This window comes from Cuculus canorus, chromosome 9 (assembly GCF_017976375.1).
Source record: "Cuculus canorus isolate bCucCan1 chromosome 9, bCucCan1.pri, whole genome shotgun sequence".
Lineage (NCBI taxonomy): Eukaryota > Metazoa > Chordata > Aves > Cuculiformes > Cuculidae > Cuculus > Cuculus canorus.
In genome coordinates this window covers 8,455,900-8,481,873 of record NC_071409.1, presented here as the reverse complement: position 1 = coordinate 8,481,873, position 25,974 = coordinate 8,455,900, and the positions used below count along the sequence as shown (strand labels likewise).

Here is a 25,974-nt window from a genome sequence, read left to right as displayed (position 1 = left end):
TAAAGAATTCAGCCAGAGATATCCAAAATGGGATTGAAGGATAGCATGCAGTCAAGAACTGGTTTTTTTACTGGTAGTAGCTGCCCTGCTTTTTTCATACACCCACATTTCATTGTCAGTATATCCTCTCATTCATTCAGATAGATTGCATAAGCAATTTCCTGCATTGCATCTCATGAATATATAATCCAACCAGAAAATTAATGCACAGCAGTCAGCGTATTCTTACATGAAGAATCTACCAAAAAGGTAAATCTTTTTCCTCCACATTTTACTTGTATTTTCTCACCACCTACGTGATTTTAATGCCTCAAGAGCCATTGCAGAAAGCACAGAACACTATAGCTACAGAGAATCTCATCAAATCAGACTTTCTGCATTATCATTTGCATTGGTCTTTGAATTCCCTTTTCCAACCTCTTTTTCTGGCCTGTTTCAGTTTTTCTTGTTTTCTGCTTGCCCATCCACAGGAGGATAAATGGATGGATCTTATTTATAGCTCCTACGAGCCCTTTTTAGTATGTCTTTTGGTTTGACTTCTTCTAGGGACATACAAAAAATAATTCCTATTTAAAAACTAACTGCTCCCGGTACATGAAAACTTCACCCAAGAGAACAGTGAAAAATGTGAAGCCTGAGGGAAACATTCGGTTGGAAGACTGCAGCTAGAATTAAGACAAAACTTCCAAAATTACCTTAGAGTAATGAAAACTTCCAGTGATTTTTCAGGAAGACTCAGAAGAACAGATCCCATTTTCAATAATTATTCAGAAGAATTTAAAAATTCTATATGTGTTCTCAAAACAAAGCTGACCCATATAGTCACAGTCTTTTAAGCAAATACCAGCACTCTGAAGGACCACTGCGGTGGTAGGAAGGGAGAAGAGCAAGCACACAGCAGCTGTACAATATATTCTCACAGCTCACACAACATTAAGTTTAGAGACTCGGGGAATAGGGGGAAGCCAAAAGCATTTTTTCACCTTGATCCAAACAGCCAAGACAGCATAGATGAACTCAAAGAATGTATTTCCTTCTGTCTACTTTATCTGTACCATCACCTTTAGATGCCTAAAAGATTTCAGTTAATGCTACAGACGATGGCTCATTGCCTACCAGCTGGTTATTGCCAGCAGTCTCTAGCCCAATTCTGAATAAAAGTGAGTGCATTAATTTTGACCTAAGAGGAACTAAATGGCATAGTTGGAGTTTGTTGCAAACACCAGCTTCTTTCCCCGTGGAAAAATACAGGTGAGATCGGCTGAAACACTCAACTGCTGGAGCTCTCTAGTTTACTGGAATGAGACTGACAACAAATCATTCAGAATTTCAAAAATCACAGAACAACTTATTACTATTTAAATTTTGGAAGATAAATCAATAAAACTTTCTATTTCCTTCTTTTACACCCTACCTTTACAGGGAACGTAGGTGGGCTGAAAAATACAGTGTCAGTTTGGGAGTTGGAGACAGACAGACAGACAGATTGAGTAGGTTTAATATTTAAATTTGCATATTAACTCAGAAGTATTGAGGTTATGGTAGAAAAAAAAATCTTTTTGTAGTTACTTATATGTCTCTAGATGAAAAATGAATACACCCACCACCCACGCTCTCTGGTAATGATCTGTATTTAATGGGGACCCACGTCATGCAGGCTGCAGCTAAGTGGCAAATGACACCAATGATTTTCTTTTGACTATATCCAACGGGTATCTTTATCAGATCATCTTTCTCTCAAGCTTCTGGCCATTGGCAGTGAGAACATTGTAAGCTAGATCTGTTCTAATATAAATTAAAATAAGTCATGGTACTTATTTGTTGCAACACATTATAACACCTCTTCAACACTGGCTTGTTAACTAAGGGTGATTTAATCACAGCCCAAATACCAACCTCAAAGGGCAAAGGACTTCAACTGACAGAAAAAGATTTGGTAAAAACATCACGAAAACTATAAAAAAAAAAAAAATGTATTGGGCAAGAAGCTTTTGGCCCAAAACCTTTTAACATGTTAAAGTTACCTACCTAACAAAGGAAAGCAAAACACATGCAATATTTTGGATAAAAGATGCATGTCGGTCTGCAATGTCAGAACTCAACCAATGTATTGAGCAACTGCATAAAGAAAATTTTTGAGCCTTATCAATAACCTGATAGTACATGAGCTAACGAATGATAATCAACTGCACAGTAATACAGCGAAGTGTAATATCATTTTCAGTAAACAAACTTATAATAGACAAACATAAACCATGATAGATGATCTCTGTTTTTCAAAATATGTACAATAACTGCACAAAAGCCACACTGCATCCCTTTTACATTCATTGAGAAAGGGAGTTACTTTAATTGTAAAGGATTAGCTACATATCTATCCAGGCACCAACCTGTATGCACACACCAGTTGCACAGCAAACATGGAGAAAGAGGATAAGCAGAAGTGCACCAAGAATATCATTTCCTTAACTCTTTGCCTGAAGACTTCTATCAGGATAAGGACCAGGTTGTTCTAACTGGATTAAGTTGTTTACTATGTAAAAGAGATTGTCCCTGTACTAGAGATTTGATAATATCACATTTATTCTGGAAATATTATGTCTCTGTCTGGAAAATGCTAAAATGCTGAGAGCTTTTTTAATCCTGCTTTTGTAAACGCACACCATCATACTAAGCGTTCTACCTCCATATTTCTCATCAGGGGAGTTTTATAATAAGCAGCTCATAGGACAAGCAAAAGGAAGTGAAAAGCAAAATACAGTTTTCCCATGTGCCCTATAACATTGGTCTGTTCCTGTAAATACCATCCAGTTACAGAGCCAGCGTATACTCGATAGATTTCCTGGGACAAACCAACTCACACATAAGCACAGTTTCCAGGGACAGTTTTTTTGAACTCCAAGTGAACAAAACTTCAAAGCCACAAAACCACAGAATCGCAAAGGTTGGAAGGAACTTTGAGATCACTCAGTGCAACCCTCCTGCCCAGCACAGTCAGCTACAGCAGGTTGTCCAGGACCATGTCCAGAGGGATTTTGTATATCTCCAAGAATGGCTGAAGCCAAATTGAAGTCTTGGTGTAAGTTTGGCTCCCTCTGCCTTCTCAGGAACAATTTACATATTTTTCTCATGGGACAGTCAGCTCTATTTGGTACTATCAACTCAGTTTCTGTCATCCCAAACAACTCTGCAGCAGTTTACTCTTGTTCTGCCCATCTTCCCAACAGAAGGGCTGAGTAACCATTTCTAAGTAGCCCCTTGTTTTTTTATAAAAGTCTTCACCAGCAAAAGCTTAAGGCAAACAACTGGAATAGTCCGTGTCCTTAAAATATAAGGATCCTGTATTCTCTCACCACAATTTTCTGTTATCTGTTACGGGAACAGTGTCCTAGGCTGACATGTAAAAGACAGACTGAGCTGAGCTAACTAAACTGCCACAGTATTCTCTTCCTGTTGCCAATTCATATCTAAAAGCTGAGGGGAAAAAACACACTCCTGGTGACAGCTCTGAAATAAGTCACTGCCTGACAGTAATCAGTCCTCATCTGTCAAGTCAGGTTCCAGGAAAAAGAATAGGGGTTTTTAGGCTACGTGCCAACATCGTCAAGGAACAAGAACAATGGCACAAAGTGATACTTGCTTATTTCTCTCAGAAAAACAGACTATGAGCTTTCAGTGGAGAGCCAGCTACCTGAAATGAAGTTTCTGGTAGATTGTGAAAAATCAAGTTACAATGGCTGGCTCAAAGAGGGGCTCTGAAACAGTGAGAAAAAGCAACAGAACAGCCCATGTCTGTGCAAGACAGGTTTGTGGAGTTTTTGCAGGATGATGGGGCAAGACAATAAAGAGTAACTAATGCAAAAAGAAAACAAAAAGAAAAAAAAAGGAAGAGAAAAGGAATCAAGTTACAAGATGAGAATCGGAGGGCTTCACGTCAACTACAAGGTTGTGATAAAAATCAAAGCAAGAACCACCATGCATATATAGTCTCAGTTCTGTCTGCTGGAATAAGGGACAGATGAGTGGCAGTGTCTACGACTGAAAAATGATGGTTCAGAGCCATATCACATCAGGGAACAAACCCAAATGCAAAGGTGAGACTGAATAACAAATATCCTCACTTCTAACAAAGGGAAAAACCTCTCCTCTCTTTCTGAAACAGGTCTTTTCCCCCTGACAGCTCACAAGAGCAGACAATCTGAAATTACAGAGTGGAAAACCTGTTATAAGCTTTTGGAATGCAAGCATCACCAACAGAAAATGGTCATTTCCTTTCTCTGAACTGTCAGTTTTCCCTAGCTGAAGGTCTCTCTGTCCTTTTCCTTCAGAACAGAAGGAAAGCATCTGAACGATACCGAGCAAGCTGTTCTGAAACCTAGAAACAGGAATGTGAAAACCATTCCTGATGAAGTTAAAGGACTTAGAGCAGAATAGTTGAGGGCAAAAGTAAAAGGAGTTAAGAAAAATGTAAAAGAGTAAAGAGAATGAAAGTAAAAGAAGGGAGAAAACAGAAAAGATACACAGAGTAAAGAATTGCATGTTCCTAGAGAAAAGGAAAGTATCAGAAGACTTCAGGATGGGAGATGGTGTGAGACAATCAAACAGAACATCTGTAGGCAATTAGTACCTGAATCCCTTCTCCAAGATACTTATTTTCTTCGTAGATAATATCACAGGGGTAAGTTAACATTAACCGCCTTAACCTTGGTGGTGCTGAAGTTTAAGTAACTTCAGTACATAAACACATGAAACTAAATGAGGGATACACAGAATGGAGAGAGGCTGTGATGCTCAGGATGTGTCCAAGGGAAGGCATCAAAGAGGTAAGATAAGAAATTTGAGCATATTAATACCTGCAACAGCCAGCCATGCAAGGGGGGGTCTGTGCCTGCACTGTGTCTATGTGTGTCAACAGTCTCGCCCAGCCCTGTATCAGTGGCAGTCCCTAACGGTTAGCGTCAAACAACAAACAGTCTGGATGAGGGCACGCTGCTTTACAAACTAAGGGAGTTTAGACAAGACCAGCAAACAGGCCTTGACCAGCTCTAACTAGTAGCTTAACTGCAGCCTAAGATAAAGGTAGGTAGTGTCTTGTATGGGCTCAACTCGAAGCAACAGTAAACATCTGGGGCAGAAGAAATGTTTGAACAGTGGCAGAAGAATAAGAATGACAGAGAAGGAGGAGCAAACAAGCTACCGAATGATGAAGAATATGCAAAAGATAAGACGTTTGCAGAGACAGAACTGAATTTATTAGAAAGGGAATGCCATAAAAAGGAAGAGAAAATAGGACACTTAAAATACAAAACTGGAGATCTAATGCAAAGTGACATAAAATGACTTAAAGAGGACAGTTGAAATTAAAGGAACTGATCAAGCGGAAGCCAAGAGAAAATATTAAACACTACGTGGGTAGGGCAATGGTGTCTGTTAGGGAAGAGCTGATGAGAAAGAGAGTCAATAGCGTTGAGGGACACAACAGACCTGGGAGTCTGGGTGACCCCATAACTTAGAACATGGACAATAGGAACTGAGGAGGAGCAAAAAGCACTGCATGCATCCTGCTTCCAAGAATGAAGAGGTGCAAGAACATTTGAGAAGCACAAAAAAGGTACAGCGCACAGCCAAGGGAGTCATGTCAGAGGTGCTGATGTTCAAGTACTAAACAGAGCTGTAACATTTCATGCAGACAAACAGTTTCAGCACATTTAAGCAGGTAAAATCTCTGGTTTGTCTGGCGCTCGACTTCAGGGCTTTCTCCTCACTCAGAGCAGCCTAGAAAGATTTATCAGGTCTCGATGCTGTTAGATGGGCTAGCTTCAGGCCAGCATATTTCAACCGCTCCTCCATAAGGGGCTTAGATTCTCAACTTCTTCATTTTCCATTTAAAACCCAACACTTCCCATTTCTTTTACTCCAATTTGCCCTTAACTACCACTATACAGCTATCAGCCCTGCCATATCCCATTTGTCGCTTTACAAGCTGACAGATGACTGCTATAACAGCAGGGATAATCCATAACCTTAGCACAAAGTCTTAATAGGTATTTCAAATATACCTATTATATCGGAAACTTTCTCCTCTTGGTTATGCAAAAGTCACCAAAACCAAATTCTTCAAGTAGCCTTTCTTAACAATGAAAAATGTTGGTTCAGTAGTCAAATGATACCGCGCCTCTGGCTGCAAAGTCAGTTTAAGAAATTTCTGCACTGTAAACTGCAACAGAGAACAAAACCTGATTTAATATAAAGTAATTCCCCCATATGCCCCAGGCTCTTCCAAAACTCACTAAACTTTATGACTTCATGATGTTGCATCAACTAAAGGGAATAGCAAGGCGTAGAAAAGACAATGGAATGATGCATTTAAAGGACAGAAATACTTAAATTTTATTGCAGAAGAAAAAAAAATGGTTGCTAAAGTGTGGATTCTCTACCTGCCACCTACCCTTCCTCTTTATTTTTTAATTTACTCAGGAAATATCTGAACACACAGTAAAGACCAGGGTTCACCATACATCAGGCAGGTTTCCAGAGGGAATCTTTATCAGGGAGTGCAGGGATAAGACAAGGGGGAATGGTTTTGATCTGAAAGAGGGGAGATTAAGATTAGATATTAGGAAAAACTGTTTAACTGTGAGGGTGTTGAGACACTGGCAAAGGTTGCCCAGGGAAGTCATGGACCTTCCGCCCCTGAAGGTGTTCAAGGCCAGGTTGGATGGGGCTTTGAACATCCTGATCCAGTGGGAGGTGTCCCTGCCCATGGCAGGGGGATGGAACTAGGTGGGCTTTGAGGTCCCTTCAGACCCAAACCATTCTAGGATGATTTATAAGTACAACTTACATAGAAGGTCTTGCCATGGTTTTACTGCTGAATTCCTCTGTTGAGCACAGTGTTTGCTACCTAACTAACAAAAGGAAAATACTTCTCACTTAATTGAGCAGAGCGGACTTTGGGCTCCCACTTAGATCATAAATGTATTGAAAACAAGTCTCAGCAAAGGGGTGTCCTGCCAGCAGCTACAAGATAGTGACAGTCGTCTCCAGCCCTGCAGGTTTCACATCTGAGCCAAAAGATTCCTACTGAACCCATAAGGCTTTGTGTACACCTCAGGGTTCCCCAATAATTTAAGTTTGCACCCTGCGTTACCTGTGACTCAGATGCTTTTAATCTCAGCTCTCTCTCCATGACTAGAGACCAATTCTTATTAATTTGTACTGCACACACTCCCAGCCACGGGCGCACAAACAGGACGAAGCCAAGCAACGAGACGTTCAGCGTTCTACTGAAGAAAGACGGCAAAACAACAAGAGTGCTGGAAGTAAGGACATAAAAGAAGCTCAAAACAAGACAGAGGTGTAGCTAACTAAGTAGGTTCCTTTCCTAAATTCTCCGCTCTCGCATCTGAGACGGGAAGAATGAACCCCGTCACTTCGCTCACACGGTCTTCGGGGATGGGGCTCTAAGAACATCGTGACATTCCTAACGAGGAACCAGCCCGTCTCCTGCCGGTGTCACCCAACCCCTCGTTGTCACGTCCCAGTTCCCACAGCACCAACGGAGCACGACACCAGCAGCTCGTTCAGGCGCCGCGGAGCGGGAACAGCCCCGAGCATGTCCCGGCCGGGCAGGTGCGAGGGGTCCCGGGACGGGCGGGGGGGGGGGAACGGCGGGAGGCGGCGGTGCCCGGTGCCCAGCGGCGTGAGGGAGGGCCGGGGGCGGGCGGGGGCGGAGTGATGCCGAGGGCAGGGCGGGAGGTGCCGCAGCGCTCTGGCTGCCCCGGACACCGCCGGAGCGCCGGTCCCCGCGCCGCTATGCCCGGCCGCCCCCCGCCCGCCGCCCCCAGGTAGGGACCGCGCCCCTCCCCGTGCGCCGCCCGCGCCGCCGGTCCCGCCCGCGGGTCCCCCTGCCTGCGCGCTGCGAGACCCGCACCGCCTGCCTGCCCGGTGAGGAGCCGCGCCGGGCGCCCCGGGGTCGCTGCTGCCCGGTAAGGAGCGGCGGGTGACCCGCATCATCCTGCCCGCCCGCGGAGCTACGGGTGCGAGCGCCCGGCATCCCCCTGCCCGCCCGGTAAGGAGCGATGCGTGCGGGTGCTCCGCATCCCCCTGCAAAGAGCGGGGGGTGCCGGTGCTCCGCATCCCCCTGCGGGAGCGGCGGGTGTCCCGCATCGCCCTGCAAAGAGCGGTGGGTGCGGGTGCCCCGCATCGCCCTGCAAAGAGCGGTGGGTGCGGGTGCCCCGCATCGCCCTGCCCGGTACCCGCTAAGGAGCGGCGGATGCCCCGCATCCCCCTGCCGGCCCCGGGGGTCGGTGCTGCCCGCCCGCATCGCCCTGCCCGGTGCCCGCTAAGGAGCGGCTGCCGCCGGTCCCCGCTCGGAGAGAAGCGGCTCCGGGTACCGCCGTCCCCGCCCGGTGAGCATCGGCGCTGGGCGCCTGCGAGTCCCCCGCCCGGTGCGTAACGAGCGTCGCCGGTCCCTGTGCGGTAAGGAACCGCGCTGCTCCCCCGGGTAAGGAGCGGCTGCGGGTGCCCGTGGGTCCCCCCGGTCAGGAGCATCGCTGCTGCTCCCCCGTAAGGAGCGGCTGCGGCTGCCCCCGGTCCCCGCCCGGTAAAGGAGCGCCGCTACCCGCCCGGCGCGCACCGGGAGCCGCCGGGGGAGCTCGGTGCCGGGAATCGGTGCCTCCCAGCCCCGGGGCCATCCCGAGGAAGGCGGGGGGACGGGAACGGGCACGGCGGATCCCTGGGGGCTGCTGAGCGGCGGGGGATGCGCTGCTCCCGGTCAGCAGCTGTGGCTTCGCTCCTGCTTCTCTTCAAATAACGAAAAAATAAATAGATTCTCTTAAAATAACGAAAAAACTAATTTTTTTCTTTTTCATCTCATTTTGCTCTAAGAGCTGCTTTTCATATCTTAAGAGAGTCAGCAAGCTAATTAGTGCTTAATGAAATACCTGTGCTTGAATCACTTCGCATGTAGAGTACCTAGTAAACCGGATTCTTTCACAGGGAAAGGAAACCTAAAAAGCACCGGACTTATATTATCCCAGGGCCTCCAAACATTTATAGCGCTTATGAACAGCGGATTAGAGCAAAACTTCCCTCAAAACTGAAATTGCTGCAGCCTAGAGAGATGCAAAATGTGGTTAAGCATCATTTTCAACAATCAAGTAAATTGCGTTTTGATGACAGCAGGCAGACAAAAGTATTATAGAAATTGTACCGTTTAAGTATGATCCAGGCCCTCAGAGGGAAAATGCGTGTATTGCAAATTATTACAATTTGTTTTGTTTTAGTTGCCTCCAATGCAGCGTCTCAATGACAGCTGAGTGGTAAAAGTGATGGAAATCAGAGTTCAGAGAAAGCACAGCCTTAAGAGAAAGGTAATGAAGCGGGAGGGAGTGCGGTTATAGGATGAGGGGCAGTGGGTTTAACCTGGAGGAGGGCAGGTTTAGATGAGGTCTTAGGAAGAGGCACTGACCCAGGTTGCCCAGGGCTGCCCCATCCCTGGAGGTGTTCAAGGCCAGGCTGGATGGGGCTTTGAGCAGCCTGATCCAGTGAGAGGTGTCCCTGCCCATGGCAGGGGAGTGGAATTGGGTGGGTTTTAAGGTCCCTTCTGACCCAAACCATTCTATGATTTTATGATACATAACGACCTGAATCCTCTGGTTTGGGGAGGGATGGACAACGACACTTAAGCAGGTGATAATTACGTGCAGGAAAAATTGCTTTTATTTACTTGAAGGAAACAAAAAGCTTTAAAGCAAAGCCTCAAAGGGGACTGACTGTTTCATATGAGAAACATCTACTGGCCAAAGCTTAATGATGCTTTTGTACTTTGATCTGAAGTGCCCGATCTAGAAAAGCCCATCACAATTTTTCTCTTGGCATTTCAGAATGAAATGAGCAGGATCTAGATTTTTTTAAATCCTGACTAGTATTTTTTAAATGCATTTTTTTACACACTGACTACCAAGATGATTATACAAACCTCAGTGTTTTATAAGAGGCCACAACATGACAATGAGAGGAACGCAGAGTTTAAAGCCAAGGAAACTTCTATTAGGTTATCTGATCCTATATTTCACACTCTATAAGAAAAAATGGGTAGAATGCAGTCTGGACCACTAACCTCGGTCAGGATAAAACAGACATTCTAAAGAGACAGTCTTAAAGCTATTAACACTTAGACAAACTGATGCTCTCTTTGCTTATGGTCTTGCTTTCACTGTTGCACATTTACCTCCTCATAGGCATACAACCACATAATCGTTGCTAGGCTTTTCATTGCTGTATAACCCTGAGGAAACCAGTCCTACTTCACTCCAGAGCTCTGCCATCCAGTCATCTCTTCACCCCAGCTAGGCCTATTACCCAGAAAACATCATCCGTCTCTGTAGCAAGCCCAACACTTTTGTGCTCCTGTGAGCAACATACCTTTTTTTCTTCCTGAAGAGCAAGAGATTTTCCTTCCTGCAGCTTAACCAAGTCAGACTTCCTCGAACCAAGGCCTAGGTCACCTTTTCATCTTCTTCATGTCCTGCAGCTGGTATGTTACAGCTGCTTGTTGTTTGTTAATCAAGGTAACCCTTTATTTGCTGAACAACTATGTGAGCTCCATACTTTTTGTGAATAAGGGTCAGAGGACTCTGGGAATGAAGGTGACCAGAACAGTGGCTAATTTATTCAGGCTATTCCTGTCTTCAACAGGAAACCTTGGGGGGAAAAAAGCACACCTGGAAAACCATGGGACAGACAACTTGTCCTCATACACCTTCAGCTCATCATGCCCGCTATAAGATCTTTAGACAGCTTTTACTAGGAACTTAGTTACAGCAGCTCTTAAGAAATGCAAACAATGGATGATGTTAGCGTTTAGGAGTTAGCTTTACAGATCTTACCAAAGAAAGTTTTCACTGTCAAAGTGTTATAAATCAAACAGTATTTTGCATCTTCCCTACAGGATCGCTTTGGGCATTGGCTTTTTTCTGTGGCTGTTCACGCCTGATCTTATTGACCTACACCCAGCTTCCTAAACCAGGGCTGCAGCTTTGCTGACCTTGCCAACTCATCACGCACTACGCTCACTACCTGAGTTCAGCATAAACTCAGGATGCATGTTAATTCCTGCTCAATACCTTCCCATGCTTTGCTTTTTAGATCTGAAGGCAAAATCATAAACCCTGGATCTGGATGCCCGCATCCACTGTGGAGCAGAGCAGAGCAGGGTAGTGGCCTTTGGGCACCCACTGATAAATTCACGTTTCTGGCAGTAGCTTCTTACAGTGAATGCTTACCCTGGGGATCGGATGAGCAGCTGCAGAGAACTGCACAGAACTGGTAGCTGTCACTTTTATTTCAAGCAGCTAAAAGGCACTTTTAGTGCACATTGCAGCTGGGAAGCTGGAACTCGGGTCTATAATGATTTGTTGGGTTTTTATCGTGGAGAAACAAAACCACCTTAAGCCGCTAAACATACCAGCTTGCACTTTACCTTTTCAGGTAAGAGGTAGGAAGAGAAATACTTGATTTTTTTACCAATAAACCAGGAGCTTATGTGCTTCTGTCCCATGTGCAAGCCAGTGACTATTTGCGATACGGTTGCACAGCTGCGTAAGGAGATACAACCGCTCCTTTCAGTAAAACTGCAGTTTCTCTGCTCAAGTTTATGAAAATAAATGTATACATATATGCAATTTCTGGCCAACCCTGTATATCTGAAAGTAGTCTTAGCTGACAAATAATAGTCTTCAGACACATCTTTTGGACTGGCACATGCTTTCAACACACATTTTGTGTGAATACTTGAGGGATAATAAGCGTTCTTCGATTTGAAATTAGAAGCAACACTGGCGCTTAGAAGCAACATTAGACTGAAGACTAATTCAAAGGAGTTAAGATCATATCCACACAACACAGATGAGAAGTGGCAGGGTTTATATTTCAAACAGTGAAAAGACAAGCCTAAAGCATGTCTGTGTTTCTGAGAAACCTGCTTTCCATGTAGTACAAAAAGTTCTGTATTGTCAACACAAAATGAAATATCTTTGCTATATCTCAGTAAATCCTGGCATGGCAGAAAACTTGGATACACAGGGCCCAGAGAATGGCTAAGAAAAGCCTTTATAGTTTTATGGGGTCGTGCTGGAAAGCATTTCTTAGATTTGATGAATATGCTAGGGCTGACCACGGCAGCAAAGAGGTAAATTAAGACATTCAAAGTTAAGAAGATATCCAAAAGCTGCAGCTGTATCAGACCTTTCGTAGAGACAGTAGGCACGTGGCACATACCCATCGCCACTGGTAACTCACACAGTAACACTAATGTCGCAGACTTCAGCTGACGGCTGCTCTTATGGTCCAGCAAAGCAGCATAGATCTTGTACGACAGAGAAAATGGATTTGGCAGCTTTGTGCTAAGATGCTTTTAGGAATGAGTGAAATAAAACTTTGATCCTTTAAGGAGACAAAATTGCAGGCAAAGACCCAAATTACGAAGTTCAGCAGTCATGAGACTAAGACAGAGATAAAAGTTTCTTTGAAGAAATCTTTAAAGAATTAAAAAAGAACTCCAACAAAGAGAAATCCGAACCATAGAACAACAGCGCATAAACCATGGGGAATCAGTACTAAGAATTTAGTTTGAAGAATTGTCAAATGAAATAAGCAAATGCTTTGTATTTGGTGAGAGTGACCACATCTCTTACAGATCTGTTCTCCGTATTTTTCCACCTCTGAGAGTAAAAGAAACAAATGCAATTTAAATAGTGTTTAAACAAGTGAAGGGAAATGAAGAAACCCCTCAAACAAGAGTGTAGTGTCAGAAGTTTAATTAGAAACTTCTAATTAGTTTATCAAGACAACTGCATGCATTAGAAAAGTAGCTGATGTCATGTATGAGGATGAAATTTGGTTTTCTGCACTCATGCAGAACCAGTACTGCAGTCCTACCAGAGGAATCCATTTAGTATTTTCTGGGTATACTTTTCATTTACAAGTTAGCAGATGGATATTCACTACCTTCTAAGAATGTTGGTTGGATTGTCAGTGTTGTGAGTTCTTGAAGTGATGTGTTGCATCCTGTTTTCATGGGGAACTGCTTTAAACCTGGCTAACCTGTGTGGTCAAACATAGGCAATAATTCTCAGGTAAGTTTTCCTTCAGCAAGGTCAGGGGAGAAAAAATTCAGCTAAAAGTTCCAGAAGGAACTTAAATTGTCAAAAGCTGTAAGTCTGTGGACAAGGAATCTGATCCCTTGAGGAGTGGGACTGTAGGTGACGTGAGGAGGGAGACTTGCAGAAATCATAAAGGAATTAACTATATCATTTCCATGGTTTATTTCATTAATTCAGTGCCCACTACAGTGACAAAACCCTGTTGCTCATTTCCAGACTTGCATCTCCCCTTCTTTTATTTCACCAATCTCATCTGTTTGAATTCTTTCATCAGGCTACGCTTGCCTCCCACATGAACTTCACACTTCTTTTCCTGAAAACATCCATTAATATCCTCCTTCAGTTCCTGCTCTACTCCTGTACATCACTTCTCCCCTTCCTGACTGCAGTGCCTGTAATAGCGTCAGTCACTCTGTTCGCAGTTCTGCCTGGATGTACCAACCCTCCTCCTTCATCATTCAATCCGCTCCTTCTTAAAACGTCCTTCCACGAGGACTGACTCGAAAAACCCTGACAAGTGACAGTGGCAGTTTGATATGTCCATAATTTGTTGGTGTGGTGTTAATTTTGTAGCTCCTTCCAGTAATCACTGTAAGGACACTTCCTAGGTTAGATGGGTTTTGCCATCTCCTTCTTCAGCTCTATGTTAATTACTTTAATCTCAAAGGACCGGGAACCCAAGCACTGATAGCCAAGTGGCTTTGAGCATTCACCCAGAAACAGAAAAGGCAGTTTTATTTGTCTCTCAGAAGAAGAAAAATAAACTAAACTTTTACATCAAAACAATCGCTTTCATTACCAACTCACTGTATAAAATGCAGCAGAATCTCCCTGCAGGCTGTGCAGGTTCCTGCCCGGCGCTGGCTGTGCTCTCTGGGGGTTAACGGGGAGGGAAAGCCTGCCTGGCACCAGGAGCGACAACGTGCTTTGAAATGCTCTACATATATCAGAAGCTGTGCCAGAATCTTCTGGAGGTTGTTTCCCAATTTTTTAGCAACCTCTTTGCTTACCAGTGGATTAGCTACTGCTTCAGATTGCGTGTACTGGGTACACCTTCCCTTCCTCCTGCTTCACTGAAAACGAAGGGAAAGTGTCACACTCGATATGTCTGTTTTTCTTTTAATAAGAAGTACAAATTTAGTATGTGCAGAGCAATACTATGATTGCTAGGATTTATTTGGAATTTTAAACCTTCTTTTTTAGTCTTGTCAACCTTGGATTATTTTCATTAATCTCTTTAGTTTCCCTCATTAATTTTCTTCACTTCAAGACTTGCCTGATTGTTTTTAAATATCTGGCTGCTGCAAATGCCCATGACACATTAGGTAGTCAGGGTGTTTTTATAAAAGCTATGTTTTCTCTTGGTTGTAGCATCAAAATTTTTTTAATCTATCTAATTATTCTTGACTGCTGCATAAGAAAGTTTCCTTTCTAAATCCTACTTAAATTTAATTTATAGCTTTAAGAAAAAGGACTTGTGAAAGAATTCCAACACAGAACCTGATGCTGCTGTGCACATTTCCCAGCTAGTGAAATTCAAAACTGGTCAACAAGTCCTGTATAACCCTAAGCGGTCACTTTTAAGCCTGGAACCTGCGCTCCACGCTCTTATCTGAGCTGGCTCCGTGCTCTTGCAATAACCAGCTTCCGAGCATTACAGGAGCTTTTGTTTTCTGGAAAAGTTTTGATTTATTATATGAATTGCTGCAAACCTGGAATTCATTGAACCAAGACATCATTGGTTTACAGTTAAAGCTTTTTGAACAGAAAGATGCACAGTTTAGCAGCCTAAGCTTGGGTAACAGTTTAATGTCAGTGGCAGGCTTTCCCAAAGCTACACCAAACCTCACAGGGTGTGATATTTTATAGAATTAGTTACCTATTGGCAACTATGTAACCACTTAGATTTGTCTGTTCATTTTTTTTCCTAATATGCAGGTTAATTTTCTTTTTGGAGTGGTAGCACTGAACATATGGGTGAGGTTAAGTCCGGAAAGTCTTAGCGTAACCCTCCAACCCATAGGCAGAACTGTTGTAAAAGTAAGTGTTCCTCGGGCCAAGGGGAGCTACGGGGATTCTCTGTGTAGGGCTCTTAAGTTACTTGGGTACGATAGTTTCCCTTCTGCAGAGGATTGGTTTACTTAGAGCGACCCATAGGACTGGGCTTGCATTTTCTTTCAGCAATGAAAAAATTAGATTGTCCTGACGTAGTCCTTGTGAGACTGTGCAGTTACCAGAATTTCATACACCAGGCACAGGACATCTCCACCACCAATGGAGCTGTTCGTTACATGCAGTGGCTCTTCGGAATATTAAAGGGAGAAAGAAAAGGTGTCTCTTAGTTTTCAGAACTCTGTTTAAATTAGGTCTGAATCCTTTCCCCCCAAGATTTATTTATAACTGTCTATGCTATTTCAATTTGAAAAGGGAAGAGGTCAAATCAGCAGGATTACAGTTCAACAACGTGCTTAGAGACTGTTCCTCTTTTATGTTATCAAGGCAATGTCTTCCTTCTCAGTGAAAAATGTGTAGTAACATTGTAGACATCCAATAAAAATGAACAGCTCAGGGAAAAGATTTTCTGTGATATTGAACTGGAAAACCCATCTTCCTCACACAGATTCTGGAATGGGACCCTCTCCTCAACTAGAAAACAATAATTGTTCCTTGAGTATGCAAAAATACAGAAGTAATAGCATAGCTGTAAAGGAGCTTAGTTAAAAAGCCACGTTATACCTGCCAATAAATTAAATCCTCAGCACAATATAGGCCATAAGTTCAGTGAAATCCAATGGTCACATTCACATTCTTAAAAATAAATAGTGTATATGAACTGTATCAGTGTTTTGCTTGATGTAATTTAAAGGTTAGTATAATTACAAAATACATAGTTTTGATACTTTTAGAAGTACAATCATATTTCTAAGCTTATGGAAATCAATACTCTGCATTATAGAATAGTGCATCTGAGAATAAGTGAGAGATGTCTTTGGGTACTACCATCAGGAGCAGATTTTTATTCTGTGTAAGTAAAATTAATTCATAGGTAAGCACATGTCTTCTGAGTGCAGCAGATATTTTCTGTTTTGGAAGGCATGGCTTTCAAAGTATCACGTATTAGAAAAATAATTGGGTAACTACAGAAAATGTAGAGAGGGACCATAAAGAAACAATACAAATACAAATAATAATCCAAATCCAATAATGAAAAACAAACAAACAAAAAAGAGGCCATTGGACAAGGTTTACTTTGGCATCGATTGCTTTTGGATGCACAGAACTAGAGCTCTCTATTATACCGCATCTTTCTCCAGCTGATGTTGTTGCAATGATCCATGACTAATAAAACAACAGTAATTCTGCAAAACTTGGATTTAAGGGCATACCTCCTTTTTTTGTTTCTTTGAATCAAAAGAACTTATACTTTGCAGCGCTGATTGGAGTAAAGTTGAATCTCACCCAAACAGACAACACAAGAGGCAACTTCTGTTCTTAAAGAAGTTGATGGGAACAGCGTGGCTGCTGCTCTGCTGAAGCAGGGAAGCACCTTCAGCTTCCTTATTACTGTGAGTTACGGTCATTTAGAACTTCTGGATGCATTACAAAATATAAAATGTCATGGTAACTTTTTTTTTAAAAGCAGCCTGGACAAACTAATGGTTGTGATACAGACAGTCCATTTAGATACCCTTTTTGTTCATTGTGGGATCCAATTACATGATCAGCTCCACTGAAGTTATTGTAGGATCATTCCTAGACTGTGATGCAAGTGAACTTGTTTGTGTCTGAACTAACATCTAGCACAAACACTTCTAGCTGCAAAGACCAAGCATGAAAAAGAGCAAGTGGCATCAAAGACTAATCTTTCCCAGATTCTCTGCAACAAAATCTCCTGTTGCTTTCCGAGTGGAAAACTGGAAATTTGTGTCTACTCATACTCTGGTCTTTAGATATAAATGCAAGAATAAGAATTTAGCAAGCATCTACATAATCACACTGCAGACAATGATAAGGTTGTCTGAGAGCTTAGCCTGAGCTCAGTCGGTTGGGCAGGTAGTTCTGCTGGACCAAGTCAAACATTTCCAATCTATTTATCACAACAGTTTCATAGCTACTGTGAAGTTTATTGCAAAGCAGTGGCTGAAGGAGCTCTGCAGTTTATCTACATCATGCCACCAAGACAAAAAAATGGATTAGTTAAATTAATAACTCAGTGATCTGATTCACCTTTAGACTCTCAGAGATAATGTCCTTTGTTCCCTTTACATAGTTACAAAGGCAGTAGATTTTAGAGGGTAGAAGGAAGGATTCACGTGGCCAGAAAAAACTCAATCATAATTTCTTGGACTGAAATTTCCTGCTTTATTTACGCTTGTATAAGCTAGTTAAAAATTGAGAATTTTGCCTTTATACCAAGCACTTGGTTCTCTTAATCACATTACAGTCCATGGAAAGAAAGTTTCACAAATTCAAGCAAGCTAAACCAAAGGCAATGTTTGTACTGTCTTGACAGAATTACACAAAAGCGTGTTTTATCATATTAGAAGCCAAGGTGATTAGAGACAGCTTAATTTTGTTCCCATATCTGACAATGTTGTTATGCTCTTTTAAAAAAGCCATTCTTTTAAACAAGTGGGTTCAAGGCCTTGTTGTCTATAAGTTATCACAGACTGCTCTTTATTGACATATAAACTTAGCATTTATATGGTTTTGAGATGTTAGTAACAAACCTGAATTGTTCAGGAATATTTTAGGTATGTGAATTATGTTACATTAAGATTTGTTGTGAATAAGCAATGACAGAATGTATTCTTTGGCATTAAAATAACTTCAGAGTGTACCCTGACATTTTGACTAGATAGTTTACAAATATAACTGCAGGTGGTGGTAGAAACAATGCTGGATAAAAGTGAATAAGGAACTTATGTGAATATTTTAGATGAAGACACCTATTTTTAGACTGTTTTAGCTTGCTGGAATCATTAGTTAAGGTAAAAAAACCCATATTGATTTCCAAACACTATTAGTATCCTAAACAACGTTTTGAAAGATTTAGCAGGAATCTAAACCGATTTGGCTTTCGTTCAAATAAAAAGGGCTGGAAACCAGAATGAAAACAAAGAAATATTACATTTACTAGATAGATACTTTTGAAAATGCCAATGGCATCTTGGCTTGTATCAGAAATGGGGTCACCAGCAGGTCCAGGAAGGTTATTCTCCCTCTGTACTCGGCACTGGTGAGACCACACCTCGAATCCTGTGTTCAGTTCTGGGCCCCTCACCACAAGAAGGATGTTGAGGCTCTGGAGTGTGTCCAGAGAAGAGCAACGAAGCTGGTGGAGGGGCTGGAGACCAAGTCTTGTGAGGAGCAGCTGAGAGAGCTGGGGTTGTTTAGCCTGGAGAAGAGGAGACTGAGGGGAGATCTTATTGCTCTGTACAGCTACCTGAAAGGAGGTTGTGGAGAGGAGGGAGCTGGCCTCTTCTCCCAAGGGACAGAGGACAAGGGGGAATGGCCTCAAGCTCTGCCAGGGGATGTTCAGACTGGATATCAGGAAAAAATTTTTCACAGAAAGGGTCATCAGGCACTGGCAGAGGCTGCCCAGGGAAGTGGTTGAGTCACCATCCCTGGAGGGATTTAAAAGACGGGTAGATTAAGTGCTCAGGGACATGGTTTAGTGGTTGATAGGAATGGTTGAACTCAATGATTCAAGAGGTCTTTTCCAACCTAGTGATTCTATAATTCTATGATTCTACAAAAGTACTTCAGATACTGTTAAAGCAAAATATTTACCATAATAAAATTCAGTTGAGCAGGTACCAACACCACAACTACATAGAGTAATTTTGGCCAACTGTTTTTTTAATATATAGATGGGCTCATGAAGCTGACTGTCCAAGGAAATGAGTAGACTAGGAACTGCCTCAATTTTTACAGCTGTCTAAATGATTTTATAATTGGGTAATGTTATTTCAGAGAACTGAGGAAGAAGGGATAGACTCTCCATGGAAGAATATCTACAAAAGCTTCCAGCTTTGCTCACGGCAGCCAAGTCTTTGTTGTGTTGGGGGTGGGCGGAAGGCAAGAATTCAATCAGGTGGGTTCAAAATACCTGCATGGATCTTCTGTTCTGACCAACAGAAGTTCAGAACATCTTTGCTGGCTTGCCAAAATATGTGCAAGCCAGCACTATGTTGAAGATGAGGGAAATCTGACCATGCCACTTAATACACTACCTTCATGAATTCTAATGACCACACAGGCTAGGATGGTTGGTTGGTGGTAGGAAGGATCATTCTGCAGTAGCGCTGTCTCTGTGTTTAAAAAGGCTTGGTAGAACATCAGCTCAGTAGTTGTATGGCACTCAGATTCCTGATAACAGGATCACCTTATCCATTCTTTCTCCCTCTACTCTGATTGATTTCTATCTCAGAGATGCCTCCCACCCAAAAAAAAAAAAAAAAAAAAAAAAAAAAAAAAAAAATATAGCAAAATTAAAAAGAGGTTGTCATGCTTTCCTGATTAGTTTGAAGGCTTAGTGGTGGCTGAGGAGTCTTCAGGCACTTGGAATAAATCATTAAGTTCTGTAATACAGAAAACTGCATTTTTAACTACACTATGCAGAAGCCAATTCTAGGTTCTCATGATTTGTAATAAAGAACACTGTACAGCATGATGTTATAGCCTCTCAGCTGGTCATACACGTACTTCTTTTCCTCAAGACCTCATGCTGTTCCATAATTCAGATTCTGTTCCAAAAGTTGGTTTTCTAGTATCACCAGTCTCTTCTCACTAACAGCTTTGCCTTTTGCCTTTTTTGAAGTAGTTGAAAGTGATTCTGTGACCGTAGTATATTCCCTTAAGCTCTCCCTTAAGTATCTGGGGACAAATCAGCCCTTTGTTAATCTCAGATTTCCAAAGCCAGGTTCATTATTTCTGAGGAGAGCTGGTACAAAGAATTTCAGAAAGTCTGCTGAACACTAGAAAGATGCCATTCAAAACATGAAAGCAATGTTCACCTTACTATCACGCACATAATACTGAGTACACACCACATTTCAATTACACTTTTACAGCCTGTTTGATTTATAATCAATCTAAAAAGGAAAACACTGGAACAGCTCACAAGTTTTGATTAGCTACATGCATTTTCCATTCAAATAAAATCATGACAGACACATTTAGTTTTAAGTTACGAACATCTTTGTCACATTTCTCTTCCTTTTGGAAATACTTAGTGCTTGCCTTGAATGTAATTAATGAAAAGCTTTCATAGAGAAGATTTGAGATCTTTAAAAGGTAACCTTTAAGGAAAGTCGTCAGATGGTGAAATACTTGATTGCATTTGCTACACTTTGAAGCCTGTTTTGTCAGTATTTGACTCTCGTTGCTCTAACGCTCAGAATCAGAAACACACTGCATGCCGCAGTGGCAAAAGCCGGTTGAGAAGCTCGACTGTGAAGTTTGGCTATATGATATTAACAAGATGCCAAAAAATGCTTAACAAACTAATCAAGCCACAATTAACATCCTCCACATGAAGTTGCCATTGTTTTCCTATGTTATTTTCCATTGGTTCGCCTCAAATGCACCTCTGACAGTTTGTGCGTTAGCAAAAGGATGAGAGGAGCAGTCAGAGAACACAAGTTGTTTGTTAGGTACAAGAAACATTTAAAACAGACGTTTAAAAATTACCCAGTGGTTTATGGCATGAAAGCCTAATTTGCAACATCTTTGACTTCATCTTGAAAAATGCTGAGAATTTCCATTTCTAGTTGAAATCTGTGGGAACTGCTTGCATATTTGTTATGTATTTAATTTGGACCATATTTCACCAGATTCCAGCTGTGTCACAACATTTTTTCCATTATCTTTAAAAGAAGTAAGATCAGATAACATCACACAGTTGGAATATTACACTATGCTGCACTAACAACATATTCTATATTAAGAATAGGCATTGCCATCAATAGTGCAGTAATAATACAAGTTGTTTAATGAATACACAGTCATGAACATTCTTGTTTGACAGGAAAAACAAGTGATGCCTCTTTGTCCTTTTTACAGCACAAGGACAAGTGCTTTTGTACAGTACACCTCTTATGTGGAGTGAAGAAGGAATTTTTGTGGGACATCTTTTTGAGAATATTTCTGATTTTGTATTGTTTCTTGATGACTTATTAGGCTTAAATAGTAGCAAGCCTATTGCTTTGCTATAGAGGACATGAAACTGCCTTATTCTGGGTTTTTTTCTGTAATATCTGTGCCTGGATACAGTGAATTCAGCCTGTCTGTCTCTAAGATCATCTTCCTGATCAGCACTGCCCACCTATGTTATGTACATACAGACTAATTAGTTTGAAGAATCTTTCCTTTAACAATATTTCTTATCTTTCCTGCAGCCAAACACTCAACAGTGCCTTAGTTTCCCACCTAGCTGGCACTCCAGAGCTGAGTACACCCCTCATTTTTAGGGTGGAATAGCAGTCTTGGCTATCTTTCAGTCCTACTTCATAAGGTGCAGTCCTTCAGCCCTCCCTGAATTTAAGGGTCTGTTCCTTAATCTTTCCCAGTTTCTGTCATTTTCCTTCATCAGACTTTGTTGTTCATCCAGGTCTTCTTTTTACACCTTCTAAAAACCCCCCAAATCAGGAACTCCTCAAAAATTATTGTTACCAATACTGCATCCTTCTGTCATTCTACGCATTTTCTTCCATCACCTTATGCACCATACCAGGAAAAGATGTCATGGTTCCTTATGTCTTTTTTCATAGTTTCTTCTGACTGAGGTCCAAGCCTGTCCTTTCTAGAAGGTTTCCTTAGTAAGTAGCCATTCTACCAGTATAACAAAGGTCCACCTGGAATTATCTTAAAGTCATGTCAAATCCAGGGATAGGTGGGAAAAAGGCAGGATGCCTATCAGCTATATGCAAAAACCCATCTTATATTGGATTGGGTCTCTGTCAGTAAGTTAGTGAAATATAGTTAAACATCAAAAAAACACAACCTAATCATCTGTCATTCAGCTCTTGATTGCCAACTCTTTGATTTGATTGTCAGCTCTTTCATCTGAGTATACCTTGCCATAACTATTGAATCTGGAGAAGTTTGCCAGACTTGTACATAAAACCTTGTTGTTTTCCCTTTAAGAATCCAATCAGCAAATAAAGGAAGGAAGGAATATTTCTAAGTAGATCATATAAAATTTAGTTAATTTGGTTTACATTCATTCTTCAGTAAAACTTGTCTGTTCTTTTATAATATTTTTAAGACACAATTTGAAAGAAGGCTGATCATTGATAATGCTTGCAGATGCTTCTAGACTTGTCTGCATTTTTTAATTTGAAGCAGAATAAAGGATATTCAAGGCTCTGTGAATACGGAAGGAAAAGGGTTTTTATCATCTGGTGTACCGTAGTATGGGTTGTCTTTACTCTGCTCCTGTCTTTCATTAGTATGTAGCCTGGCCTTTTTGAAGCTGTATCGCTGATGAAAATGAAATGTAAATCAAGAGTACCCAATAGACATTATGAAATGAGTAATCTGAATATAAGGCATTTAAATTTCTACTCTTTTTAGTGCACTGATCTATAAAACTAGCAACCCAATCCTGTACCTGTTAGACCGCATAGGCACTCGGGTCTGATAATGACAGGCACTATTCAGTATTTTCAATTCCCAGTGAAGTCAGTAGCAGCCAAGGAAAACTGAAATGAGTCTGAATACCTTACAAGATCCAGCCCTGATATTGCCTCTGATTATATTCTGCACATGGGTTCCAAATCCATAACAAAATCAGAAAGACATTTGTTTGAGGTATTTATAGAGCATCTGTTTGACTAACCATCTGTGCTCTGATCAAAGTATACACATGGTCCAGAGTGAATAAAACCCAATTCTATGGATTAAAATAGTAACTTTCACAGTGTTACATCTAAAGATTTTACTGCTAGTGACTTTGCTGACCTGTTTACTTGTAAAGGTGAATTTTAAAACGGTAAAATCTGAAAGGTAGCATAAGGAGAGTGTGACTAGTCTGTCCACTTCAAAAAGGCTTTGAAGTTAAGGGATGCTGTTTGAATGCTTCATGCCTTTCAAAACTGCTGCTTGCTTAGGGTCTGGATTAAGCTATAATAGCTGCCTTCCTCAGTTTCTGAGTAACTTTTGGGCTTATTAGTGAGTGTAAAAGTAAGAATATGTTAAAGTATTTTGCCATACTTTCACTTGTCTCATGTTTCTGTTTCATGGTGTTCAGTACAAATATTAGCAAAACATTAGAAATACAGCCGACTGCAACTTGGAGCTAATTGCACTTAGAAGCCTCGCTGTGTTCACTCAGTTCTCTTCCTTCATCAAAATTATCTTTGTCATGGATCAGTATGTTTTGTATGTTCAAAATGCTAATATTAGGAAACATAATGAAAAGATGAAAATCGCTAGACTTGAATAAGATTGGTTCACTATAAATATAATGTAGGGATCACTAATTGTTTAAATGATCCTTAGGAATGATTACTGAACACCACGTTTTGGAAGCTGGTTATGCTTGTTCAAGACAGTAGGAAATTGAAGTTTCTGATATTGTTTCACAAGATTAATTTTCTTTAGTGATAACCTGGGGAGTTCTTTAAATTACCTCTTCTTAGTTGATGTAGCACCATCTGCCACATCTGCAATGAAGATAATTCTTTTTAGGAGCAGCTGTGTTTTTTTGATTAAGTCTTGAGTCATCAAGGTCAGTATTTTTGCACTATTCAATGTAGGAAAATAGAAGCAATTGATTTGCATTTTGGTCAATAATAAAAGATGTATTGTTATTACAGTTAGTGCCATAAACCTCATAGCTAGTTATTGCAGTCCTTTAATTTCAAAAAAAATTGTTTTCATTCTTCATGAGAGTATTTAGCTTTATGGGAAAAAAGGAAGTATCTATAATAATTAATGAATCAGTAAGAGCACCTGGTGGCAAATAAGTGGCGGTGGAGGCTCCTCCGTTAATGGAAATATTAAAGTGAAAACAGCATGCTTCTTAACAGTGGGTCACAGATCCCTGTTCCCAGCTTCAGTTTCAAAAGGTGAATGGTAAATTAGGACTTCTCACCCAAAGGAAAAATCCCAAAATGAGCCATCCTTTAACAGAAATTCCTTGTTATCACCTGTGGCCTTCCGCGATAGCTCTAAATCAGATGAGCATATCGAAGTCCAATGAGCATTCTCCATCACATAATAAACAAGGGGAGCCAAGCAAAGGTGAGAATTAGAACTTGAAACCTTCAACAGCTTTCCGATCTGTGCCAGATGCTTGAAAGACTAGTGCTTTGTGTAAACGCTTAATGTGCTGAAGTAACGAGCATAGAATGGGAATGCAGAGCTATCATTTGATGATGAGATCGCTACATCTTCACAGCAATTTCTTTCAACTTTCTGCTGTTGAGGAACTAATGAGAACAGACAGCTTCTCAAAGACAGAACAGTTTTTCCCTGAGGAGCTAATGAAAAGTAGCTTTATCTAACTAGCTTTTCCACAGAGTGAAGGTGGCAGAGCTGTATAGCCTGAGGAGGGTCTCTTAAGAAATCACACACGTGTTGAAAATCAAAGCTCAGAAAGGGTGCCCACAGGATAAAGAAAGAGAAGAGGGAACTTTGTTCTGAGAGATGAGATAATTGAAAAAAAAGATATTGAAAATCCAAATCCACATTCCATGTTGAAAGAAAGACTCATGAATCGGAAGATATCTAGACAGAACCTTATACATTGAGCCTCTTGGAGTTATGGATGACTCAGGCTTGTGACATTGGATGCCAGACCAGAAAAATCTCGGCTAGGTGCTCATTTTTCCATGAGTTAGTATGCACTGCTATATATCTACTTTGTACAACACCTAGAGGTGTTCTTGTAGCTGACCATCAATGGTGGCCAAGGTGTGGGTGTATGTCTTTCTCTGTACTTCTTTTAGAAACTGTGCACCTGTAAACTCACTGAGAAAAACACTGTGGAGTCTAAAACTATTTCCAAATGTAGCTTACATAATTTAGCAGTCCTTTGTTAAAATTATTCATCTTTTCAGTGACTGTGAACCCTGACTGCATGAACCCGTTTGTAAACATTGGGAGCCCTGAGTTTGTACCACTAGCACAACGCTAGAGTTGAACTGCAATGCAGCGTGAGAATAAGGGTTCTGCTCTACAGTTACAGCACAGGAAATGTGAACCCTGAGACAAAAAAAGAAGCTCTGTTACACATACTCCTAAATATGCTGTGAAACACGGTTGCTGATTTTACTGTGCTCTAAGTAATCAGTTGGAGGTGAACCACAGCCCTGAGAACTGAGATATCTGACAAGAGAATTAAGGTTTACCAGATTTCAATAACACCAAAGGCAGTTGTTGCCTGTCTGAACTTCAGTCTGAGATGAAGCCTGCTCTCATTCATAACATTTAATGACATTCCACATTTATTTCACTCATCTCTCAGTTTTATCAAGGTTTTCTATATTTACAAATGAAAAGTGGGTTTATTTTGGAAACAACACAGGTTTTAAAGGATTAAGAAGATCTGCAAAATTTCTTTGCTTTCCACATGACTAAGACAAGAGCTTTACTTCTGTATGGAACACATAATGTGGTACCCCTTGCTGGAGTATGATCCAGAGACAGCAAAAATTTGTTAATACTCCAGAACGTGAGTTCTCAACTATATTTTCCAGCTATGCTTTAATGTGCTATTCTATTTATACTGTTTAATGAAGGTCCAAATAGGCCTTCAGTTAGTGGCCACACTGTCATCTTTCTTGCTTTCAGACTCAGT

At 41.3% G+C, this 25,974-nt stretch overlaps 2 protein-coding genes across 6 annotated transcripts in view; one reads left to right on the top strand and one right to left on the bottom strand.

Moving 5' to 3' along the window:
• Positions 1–25,974, bottom strand: part of DAW1 (dynein assembly factor with WD repeats 1) — a 312,498-nt gene that overhangs the window by 201,240 nt on the left and 85,284 nt on the right. The window lies entirely within an intron of this gene.
• SPHKAP (SPHK1 interactor, AKAP domain containing) overlaps positions 7,212–25,974 on the top strand; it is a 75,767-nt gene continuing 57,004 nt past the window's right edge. For 2 of the 5 annotated variants that reach the window (XM_054074338.1, XM_054074333.1), the window contains exon 1: positions 7,754–7,847. In XM_054074338.1, coding sequence (XP_053930313.1) covers positions 7,816–7,847 — 32 coding nt within the window. In that variant the 5' untranslated portion in view covers positions 7,754–7,815. The other 3 variants (XM_054074334.1, XM_054074336.1, XM_054074335.1) reach the window with 3 other exon arrangements.